Source organism: Sus scrofa, chromosome 6, assembly GCF_000003025.6.
Source record: "Sus scrofa isolate TJ Tabasco breed Duroc chromosome 6, Sscrofa11.1, whole genome shotgun sequence".
NCBI lineage: Eukaryota > Metazoa > Chordata > Mammalia > Artiodactyla > Suidae > Sus > Sus scrofa.
Genome location: NC_010448.4, coordinates 4,033,071 through 4,043,826, shown reverse-complemented (window position 1 = coordinate 4,043,826; position 10,756 = coordinate 4,033,071). Strand labels below are relative to the sequence as shown.

The following is a 10,756-nucleotide window of genomic DNA, read 5'->3' as shown; positions in this document are numbered from 1 at the left end:
TCCGGCCCTCCTCGCCCGCGCAGCACCCAGGTGGCCTCCGGGCAGGTGAGCAACCCAGGCCGACTGGGCGCTTTGGCGTAGTCAGCTCTGCCCGCTAGGGTTTTCTCTTCCCGCCGCGCGGCCCGCCCCGGAGCTCCCGGTCCGCCGCTGACCCGCCGGCCTCCGCGGAGGTGCGCGGGCCCCGAGTCCACCCGGGCCGGGTTCCCGCGTTGCACGCCCACCTGTCGGCCGCGCATGCGCAGCGCGCGCCCGGCGCGCCGCCTCCCCGCGCCCCGCGGCGCGCGGTCAGTGCGCAGGCGCGGCGGCGGATGCGAGTGTGTATGTGCGGGCGAGAAGATGGCGGCGGCGGGGGAAGCAGCGTGAGGACTCGGACGGGCGCCGAGGCTCATTGAAACGGGCCGCCATGGCCCTCCGCAACCCGCAGGTAGCCGCTGGCCGGCGCTCTCGGCTGGAAGGCGTCCCGAGCGGCGGGCGGGCCGGCCCCGGGGCTGGTGGGCGGGCGCCCGCACCCTGGCCCGAGCGAGCGTGTGGGAGTGGGGGAGGGCGCCGGGACATGCTGCCCGGGACTAGGCCCCGGGCCTCCCGCCGCCTCCGCGCCTCGGCCGCCGGCAGCCCGGCCGGCCCGGCGCCGGAGCCCGCCGGGCCCCCGCCTTGGGGGAGCGGCGAGGAGGGGGCGCCGGGGCCCGCCTGGAGCGGGCGTGTGGGGCGCGAAGGGGTTAACCTCGGGGCTGGCCCGCGGGCCGAGCCGGCGGTGCAGCCGGGGCCCTCGTCGCCCGGAAAGGCAGCCTGGGGCCTCGGGAGGCCCCCGAGGCGGCAGAACCTTCCACGCCCTCAGCTCGCTTCTCGGCCCGGAGCGAATCACCAAGATTTGGGGGTGGCCGGATTTCCCCTGTGCCCCCCAGGGTTGCTTTCGCAGCTTGATCAACCCCTGGGTGGGGGGGCTTGTCGGTTTTCTGGCTTTTAGATTCAAGTCACTAAGAAGCAGCTTAAGGTTACAGTTGCAAAGAAACTCGAAATAACTCGCCGGGACCGCACTTTGACTTGCCTTTGAGTGACTTCTTTTGCACGAATCCCTCTCCGCCAAGCTGACACTCCTAACGCACCCTGTCAGAGCCGTGGGTCAGGCTTAGGGGTTGTTTATAATAATCCCGTGGTGGAAAGAAAGAGTAAAACGCCGCTTTCAAAAGGGAGACTTGTGTGTTGAGTTGAACTTTTTTCCCCCTCTCCCACTCCCCGAAATTCAGTGAATTTGAGTAAAAATGGGCATGTGGTATTAACTTGTCCGGCTGGCTGTAGACCGCCGATTTGTCGACTTTTAATCCTAGGAGTTATTGCGAAGTTTCCATCATCTATCTCATTGTGCTTTTGTATTAAATCCGCGAGCATGAAACAAAGTAAGTATTGGAAGGCTGGCGACCAGTAAATCATAACCCTGTATAAGCAAGTGGCTTTTGTTGCCTCTTTGGAAATGGAGTCGATTTTAATAACTTGTAACTGATGCGTGTTGTGGAATTTAAAGTGAGGAAAATTGCAGAAAATTAAATTTTACAGGAACCTGCAGTTTTGTGAAGTTTTTGGCACTTGAGTGTGCTCTCCAACTTGCTGCCTTTAACTTTCTGCACTTGTACATCAACTTTTAAAGTAGTTCTTTGCATAAAAGAAGGGCTTCGTTGCATAAGTTTTTCAAATGTGTAATTGGAAGATTTTTTTTTTTTCCCCTTAAGACATTTGGTATTTGCCTTTCTCTTAAAGTAAATAGCTGCAAAATAGGTAAAGGTTCATTATGCACGAATGGGTAATATGATATTCATAGTGATTTTAGAATGGGGAAATCGTGTTTAGGCAGAATTTACTTGCACTTTTTTTTTCCTTTTTGATGGCGCTGGAAGCAGCGGGGCAGTTCCCCCGACAGGGATGGAACCTGTGCCACAGCAGTGACCCAGCTGCTGCAGTGACAAGGCCAGATCCTTAACCCTCTGTGCCACAAGGGAACTCCATCACTTCTGTTAAGCACCAGTTGCAGTGCAAAATTGATTGAAGTGTTAATGAATGGAGATAATCTGTAAACTAGATTGTAGTTTCTTTTGCTTTCATTGTCCTGGTATTTATGTTTGTTTGTTTGTTTTTTGTGATTTCTTGGGCGCTCCCGCAGCTTATGGAGGTTTCCAGGCTAGGGGTCCAATCGGAGCTGTAGCCACCGGCCTGCGCCACAGCCACAGCAACTCGGGATAAGACCCAAGTCTGCGGCTCACAGCTCATGGCAACACTGGATCCTTAACCCACTGAGCAAGGCCAGGGATCAAACCCACAACTGCATGGTTCCTAGTTGGATTCATTAACTACTGCGCCACGACGGGAACTCCAGGTATTTATGTTTTATACAGCAGTATTGCTTGTACACATCTTTCTCGAAAATTGAGTGGCAAAGTAAGGTAAACTTAAATGTTAGCAACACTTTGGGTTTATTCTTTTAAAGTATGATTTAAATACTTTTAAATTCTAGCTTGGAGAAAGTAGGAAAGAGTATAATTTCTTGTATTTCTTTTTTTTTTTATTATTCTTAATTCTTTTTGAAAGAACAGTAGTGAAGGAGTTTCTGTCGTGGCGAGGCAGAAACGAATCCAACTAGGAACCGTGAGGTTGCTGGTTTGATCCCTGGCTTCCCTCAGTTGGTTAAGGGTCCGGTTGCCTTGAGCTGTGGTGTAGGTCGCACGAGGCTTGGATCCCCCATTGCTGTGGCTGTGGTGTAGGCCGGCAGCTCCAGCTCCAGTTGGACCCCCGGCCTGGGAACCTCCATGTGACTCGGGTGCAACCCTAAAAAGACAAAAAAAAAAAAAAAAAAAAGAGAATAGTAGTGAAAACATCGATAACATGGTTGAATGATTGGATCCTGCTTGAGTCAGGCTGAATATTTTAAAGAATTTATTTTATTCAGTTACCTGCTGTCTGAGGGTCTGCAGCCTTAATGGCCGCGTGTTGATGGAGCACTCAGTCTGTGCACAGCACCATCAGACTGCCGCGTGGTACCTGTTTATGATTGGAGATGACAACCACAAATTAACAGTAGCGGGCCTATTTTAAAATTAGCTTGTTATGGTTAAAACATTTGTATAGGTTATATCCTATTTCTTTTCTTTTCTTTTTTTCTTTTTATTTTTTTGGTCTTTTTTTTTTTTTTTTTTTTTTTTTTTTTGGTCTCTTTAGGGCTGCACCCGGGTCACATGGAGGCCAGGGATCGAACCAGTGTCCTCATGGATACTAGTCGGGTTCTAGTCGGGTTCGTTAACCACTGAGCCGTGAGGGGAACTCCTATGCTATTTCTATACTACTGATGGAACTCTGTTGCCTAGGTTGACATGAAACAGTGCAAAACTTGGAAACACTTCTAATGACATTAGCTTTCAACACAGTTTAACAAATACAAACGGTGAACTCTGACAATTGAAGTGAAAGTACATCTCTAATTATGAATATTTGTTCACAAGGAAACTGGTTAAACGATTTGGGATAATTCATTTGAACTGACCAATTCTGCCTAAACCGGAAGAAATTTCTGTGATCCTTGTGGTTGCTTTTAGTGAAATCCCTACAGTAGTGCTGCGTACACCCTGTTTGGATAGCCTGCGGTTGCTCTGGTCTGTGCTCCCTCTAGGCTCTTCATTACCTTGCAATAATGTGGCCCTACAGTTTACACTGTGAGATTCTTTGTATCCAGTTTACTGCATATGGCAGAGTGTTACTGTATCCTTGTATGTCTTTGTGACTGACAGCCCTATTAGTAATTCTCCAAAAAGATACATTTTATTGGAGTTTCATGGTGAGCAGCTGAAGTAAATGAAATTATTTGAAACATAGGCTATTTGGAGATGGCCGGTTTTCTCTGCGGGGTGACAGCAACATACTGAAACATGTCCTCAGACTAGATGTGCTGTTTGAAGTTTGTGAGTTGACAGTTGCGTCTGGTTTCTGCGGAGCCCCAGCGCAGACGAGCCCTGTCCAGGGCCTCATGCACCCCGTGGAGTCCGTCTTGTTGGGACTACAGAGTACTGACATTACAGTGGTGATAGGTGGACCCGCCTCAGTCTCAATTCCTCTCTAGAGCAAAATTTAGGACGTTTGTTCCAGGGCTGTTTTTAACATGGACCTGGCATGATTCAAATAGTTGTTCACCATAGGGAAACCTAAAGGAGAAGAGAATTACAGAGCTTAATGATTATTTAATGCTAGGCCTGGTGGCACCTTTACTGTGTGTTGTGCTCAGAATGTAATATTGAAGTAGTTGAGAAAAGTTGTGTGGTCTCTGCTTGAGTTAGTTACATTCGAGGTTATTTTTTGTTTTTGTGATTTTACAAATTTCAGACATGCTGGTACTTGCTATTAATGGATCTGGTTTTTCAAGTGGTGCGTTAAAGGACACTTCTTCCTGATAATATGCTAAATATGAAAAGTAGTAGGAAACCCTTGCTTTTGAATTTCTAAATAGGCTGTTACAGTTCTATTTACTGCCACACATGCGAGAATCACTGTGGCACAAAACAGATAAATCTGTTTGCAATGGAATTTACTGGCCTTGGGCCCTTGGATTACTGTCATTTGTCACTTTAGTGCTACTTCAGCAGTGTAAACGTTCATTTCCAAAGACTGACATGTGCTTGGACTGCAGTTTTCCTGTTCATTGAGGTGCCCTCCCAATAGGTCTTTCTGTGGCCGATTCTGTCAGCGCAGGCTGGACTAAGGACTCGTGTAGGCACAATAACGGTAGCCTGTGGGGCAGCTTTATAGTTCTGTTTGTTTCAGGGATCAGAAATTGTAGAGTCTGTCATAAACCTAGATGTGGCGTCTTCAGAAAACAGACTTTTCATGAGTGGGCTACTTTCTGTTTGGAAAAGCTTTTCAATCAATACCCCATTTTCAGCAGAAGACCCGAGAAACCAGAAACTGTCTGCCGGTAGCTCCCTTCTGCCCCTTGTCTTGAAGCTCAGGTTGCCCTGCCCTCTCCTGGGAACAGGGAAGGTGAGCTGTAGGGTGGAAGTGTGGTTTGGAGCAGGGAGAGAGGATTAAAGCATGTCTTCCTGGACACTCCTTTCTGCTCAGTTGAGAATTGTGAGGTGACAGCGAGCCTGGAGGGCAGCCCAGTGCCTGCACGAGGCCAGTATGCTGCTCTTGTTCCTCGGGCCCCTCCCTTTTGGGCTTCATCTGCAGCTTTCTTGGTTGCCCTTCTTTTTTTTTTTTTTTTATAATTTTTTTTTATTTTCCCACTGTACAGCAAGGGGGTCAGGTTATCCTTACATGTATACATTACAATTACATTTTTCCCCCCACCCTTTCTTCTGTTGCAACACGAGTATCTAGACATAGTTCTCAATGCTATTCAGCAGGATCTCCTTGTAAATCTATTCTAAGTTGTGTCTGATAAGCCCAAGCTCCCGATCCCTCCCACTCCCTCCCCCTCCCATCAGGCAGCCACAAGTCTCTTCTCCAAGTCCATGATTTTCTTTTCTGAGGAGATGTTCATTTGTGCTGGATATTAGATTCCAGTTAGAAGTGATATCATATGGTATTTGTCTTTGTCTTTCTGGCTCATTTCACTCAGGATGAGATTCTCTAGTTCCATCCATGTTGCTGCAAATGGCATTATGTCATTCTTTTTTATGGCTGAGTAGTATTCCATTGTGTATATATACCACTTCTTCCAAATCTTGGTTGCCCTTCTTTAGATCAATTCTCAGTGTATTTTTCTAGTATCAGTTCAAGGGCCATCTCGTAAGCCTGGATGCATTGTCTGGTTTAGTAGTCTCACAAGTAGTGCATTAGAAATGAAAGTCATCTCCCCCCCACTTCTAGGGCTGCACCCATGGCATATGGAGGTTCCCAGGCTAGGGGTCGAATCAGCGCTGCAGCAGCCGGCCTAGACCACAGCTCATGGCAACGCCGGATCCTTAACCCACTGAGCAAGGCCAGGGATCTTACCTGCATCCCCACGGATACTGATTGGGCTTGTTACCGCTGAGCCACGACGGGAACTCCTGAAAGTGCCTCCTGATAGAAAGGCTGGTGTTCCCTCTCTTGTGCCTTGGGTACCTGATTTTTATATATAGCTGTCTGCCTTTCTCTCTGGTGGTGGTGCAGTTTTGTTTCTCCATTGTGCTTGTTTTATGAAAAAGTGCTGCTTTTCATCTAAGTATATTAGAGGCAGACATTCGGCATGCCCTTGTTCTTTTCTGGCAAAGTAGTCTTAAAAGTTTCAAAAGATTGATCACGTCAGCTCCAAACTAAGATTCTCATTGGAGCTACTGTGAAAAAAAGGTTAAATGTTAATTTAATAATACTAGAGAAGTCAGGTATGCCCTGATGCAAGAAACTGAATGTAGGAAAAAACTCCCATCTAAGACACACGGAACACAGGGGTTCACGTTAGAGACCTGTGATTGTGGATGTGCTGGCTGGGGTGAGAGAATGTGCCCCCCCCCATCGAGCTTAGTTAGATGTGATCCACTGGTTGAACTGGAAGTGGTGGGGTGATGGCTTTTCAGACCATTTTCTCAGCTTACTCTCCTCATTTGCAAAATTAGAAGTTTACCGTTATTGTGAGTACAACTGGAAGGTGCTCATTTTTATTTTATTTTAAAAAATTTTTTATTTTTTTGCTTTTTAGGGCCGCACCTGCAGCACATGGAGGTTCCCAGGCTAGGGGCTGAATCGGAGCTATAGCTGCCAGGCTACACCACAGCCACAGCAACACAGGATCCGAGCTGCACCTGCGACCTACACCACAGCTCACAGCAACACCAGCTCCTTAACCCACTGAGCAAGGCCAGGGATTGAACCCACAACCTCATGGTTCCTAGTCGGATTTATTAGCCCCTGAGCCACAACGGGAACCCCAGATTTTTTTTTTTTTTTTTTTTTTTTTTTTTGCTATTTCTAGGGCCGCTTCCTCGGCATGTGGAGGTTCCCAGGCTAAGGGTCTAATCATCACAGCTGTAGCTAGGGCCTATGCCAGAGCCACAGCAACTGTGGATGCGAGCTGCATCTGTAGCCCACACCACAGCTCACGGCAATGCCGGATCCTTAACCTACCGAGCAAGGCCAGGGATCGAACCCGCAACCTCATGGTTCCTAGTCGGATTCGTTAACCACTGAGCCATGACGGGAACTCCCAGATTTTTTTTTTTTTTATTATAGTTGATTTACAATGTTTTGTCAACTTCTGCTGTACAGCAAGGTGACCCAGCTGTGTGTGTGTGTGTGTGTATATGTATATTCTTTTCCTCACATCATTCTCCATCACGTTCTGTCACAAGTGACTGGATATAGTTCCTGTGCTGTACAGCGGGATCTCATTGCCTATTCATTCCAGAGGCACTAGTTTGCATCTACTAACCCCACACTCCCAGTCCATCCCACTCCCTCGTCCTGGGCAACCACACATCTGTTCTCCATGCCCATGAGTTTGTTTCTTTTCTTTAGATAGGTTCATCTGTGCCGTATATAAGTGATATACATGATCTCATATGGTATTTGTCTTTCTCTTTCTGACTTACTTCACTTAATATGAGATTCTCTGGTTCCATCCATGTTGCTGCAAATGGCATGATTTCCTTCTTTTTTCTGGCTGAGTAATATTCCAAGTGTAGATATACTGCGTCTTCTTAATCCATTCACCTGCCCATGGGCATCGGGGCAGAGCACGTTTATCACAGAGCACGAAGTGTTGCAGTAATCAACATGTGGACAGTGTGGAGGGTATGAAGTGCACAGTTTATAAAGTGCTGTGGCTTGTTCCAGCTTTACAGCGACTCTGTAATGTATTGTTACTGTCACTATTTTACAGATGAATAAACTGAGACGTAGGGAGGTTGTGGGAGTTGCGGTTGTAGCTCAGCAGAAATGAATCTGACCAGTATCCATGAGGATGCGGCTTTGACCCCTGGCCTCACTAAGGATCTGGCGTTGCCGTGAATTGAGGTATAGTTTGCAAACGAGGCTCAGATCTGGCGTGGCTGTGGCTGTGGTGTAGGCTGGTAGCTACAGCTCTAATTCGACCTCCAACCTGGGAACCTCCATATTCCCTGGGTGCAGCCCTAAAAAGATGAAGAAAACAATGCCCTCCCCCCAAAAAAAACCCAGAGGTGGTGACTTAAAGTCACGTGGCTGTGAAGTCAGGAACTTGAGAGTAGGTCTTGGCAGTCCCCTTACCTTTTCTGCTTTGCTGGGCCAACAGAGTCGTGGTCCACGCAGTGGCTTCCCATGGGAGCTCCTCGGCGAATGTTTACGGAATGGCCGAATGAGCAGAATAGAGGTTTAAATGTTCAAAGACATCGTTACTAATTACTGAGTGCTACTAATCTGTTACTAATTGTTAGTTAACGAAATTTTGTGTGGAATGCGTTTTGGTAAAAGTTCTGACTGGTTTTATTTTATCTTTATTTTTTGTCTTTAGGGCTGCACCCACGGCATATGGAGGTTCCCAGGCTCGGGGTGGAATCGGAGCTGCAGCTGGCAGCCACAGCCACAGCCACAACTTAGTATCCAAGCCCAGTCTGCGACCTACACCACGGCTCATGGCAACACCGGATCTTTAACCCACTGAGCAAGGCCAGGGATTGAAACTGCATCCTTGTGGATGCTAGTCAGGTGGTAGTCAGGTTTGTCACCACTTAGCCACGCTGGGAACTCCTGATGGGTTTTATTTTTAAATACAAAATAAAGACTTGGAGTTTCTGGAGTTCCCACTCTGGCTCAGCGGGTTAAGAACCCAACTAGTATCCATGAAGATGTGGGTTCGGTCACTGCCCTCACTCAGTGGGTTGAGGATCTAGTGTTGCTGCAAGCTGTGGTGTAGGCCAACAGCTTGCAGCTCCGATTCCACCCCCGGCCTGGTGATGGCTCCCAACTAACTTTTTCTTTTCTTTTTTAAAGGAAATGGTACTTTGATGACATTCAACCTGTTAATTATAGCAGCTGTGCTGTTTTCTATATTGTAAAAAAAAAAAAAAAAAGTCTGATTCAAATTCAGATTCTTGTCTTTTGGTCAGCTCTTCCTTAGAGGAGATTGCTGAGAGGATTAACCTTTAGTTGGGGAGATTGGTAGGATAGTCCTCAGCCCTAGGAATAGTGTGGAATTGGGTGTGAACCTGGGCTTTCCTCTGTCTTCTCCAAAATCAGGCTTTTGGCACTTCTCCTTTTGTTTTTTTGTTTTTTGTCTTTGGTCCTTTTAGGGCCACACCTGTGGCATATGGAGGGTCCCAGGCTAGGGGTCTAATCAGAGCTGAAGCTGCTGGCCTACACCACAGCCACGGCAGTGCCAGATCCACGCCATGTCCGAGACCTACACCATAATTTACGGCAATGCCGGATCCTCAACCCAGTGAGCAAGGCCAGGAATCGAACCTACAACCTCATGGTTCCTAGTCGGATTTGTTAACCACTGTGCCGTGACGGGAACTCCGCCCTTTTGTTTTTTATCAGATACTGTAATGGCCAAGGGAAACAAGCAAGCAAAAAAGCCAAACCCCAAACTCTCCTACTCCTTGCCTCAGATCCCTTCCCCCAGAAGCTGTACTCAACCACTACTAATAAAATGGCAAAATAAGGTCTTCGAAGGGTAGCATTCCGTGTCCTTTGGAATTAATTTGTGGGCTATCAGACAACTCATTCAGAACTACATATAGAGGATTATATATCTTTTGTGATTGTTCAAAAAAAGAATTTTAGTGGCCAGGCATTAGCAATATAGAGCTGAAAAGAGAGGTTCTGTGCTTTAAAGTTCACAGAGTAGTCTGGCGGGGGGGACAGGCTCACTGGTAAATTCTGTTTTAGGGTCGTGGTTCCTGTGCCAAGCGTGAACAGTGTCGTTGAGAACTTTCATTCATTCATTCAGCAAGTAGCTGTTGAATGGCTACCGCGTACCAGGCACTGAGTCTGGCGTGGAGAGCAGAAACAGGCATTGTCCCTCCTTCCAGGGCGCTTGCTGTCGAGTCAGATAGGCACAGTAAGGCGCGTGTCATCCCAGACTGAGGACCGTCCAGAAGGAAGGGCGCGCACACAGCCTGTGCCCAGCCTGTGCGCCGACTCCGTGGCTGGAGCCGGGTGTGGGCCGCCCGGGAGACTCAGAGACGGCTCAGGGTGGAGGTGGGGGATGGCCACCTCCCCTTGGGGAAGCGTGGAAGGGGACGTGTTGCCCTTGGAGCTCAGACTCTGCCTGCCCTGCAGACCCGAGCCCAGCAGGGGAAGCTTGGGCGGGTGCGGCGGAGCTGGGGTAAAGTGGCATGGTCCCGGAGATACTTAGATTGAAAAGAGGAGCGCCAGGGACGCTGGGGAGATGGCTCTTCTAGGAAAGGGGACATTTGGGCAGAGGAGCACAAGAACATGGTGTGTGGGGGACACGGGCCGAGGGACAAAGTCTCCCAGCCTGCAGCCTGTTTGGGAACCTGAGCTCGATGAGTGACTGCTTGATGTATAGGATGAAGCAGGGTTCAGGAGTCAGGAGCGCTGAAGGGCCTTGATAGTCCAGCCGCAGATGGTGTTTGGTCTTGTGAGCAGGTGGTGTCTGGGAAGCCTCGGCTTGGCGTCCCTCCCCGTGTTAGCACTGCTGAGTGCAGCCGTGCTGCGGGGCCCTGATGGGGGTCCTACACGGCTTGGCACGGGTTTCACGCTTCCGGCTCTTGTCCAGAGCTGAGGATGGCCTCTCTGCTCGCCTTAGCACCCCAAGCATCTTAAACCCCAGACTTTGAGCGGGAAGGGAGGAAGCAGG

The 10,756-nt window shown here is 48.7% G+C and overlaps 1 protein-coding gene across 1 annotated transcript in view; it reads left to right on the top strand.

Annotated features, from left to right (window-relative positions):
* USP10 (ubiquitin specific peptidase 10) overlaps nt 288-10,756 on the top strand; it is a 66,305-nt gene continuing 55,836 nt past the window's right edge. The window contains exon 1 of the mRNA XM_021093724.1: nt 288-424. Within this exon, the coding sequence (XP_020949383.1) occupies nt 404-424 (21 nt within the window). The 5' untranslated portion in view covers nt 288-403. The remainder of the gene's footprint in view (nt 425-10,756) is intronic.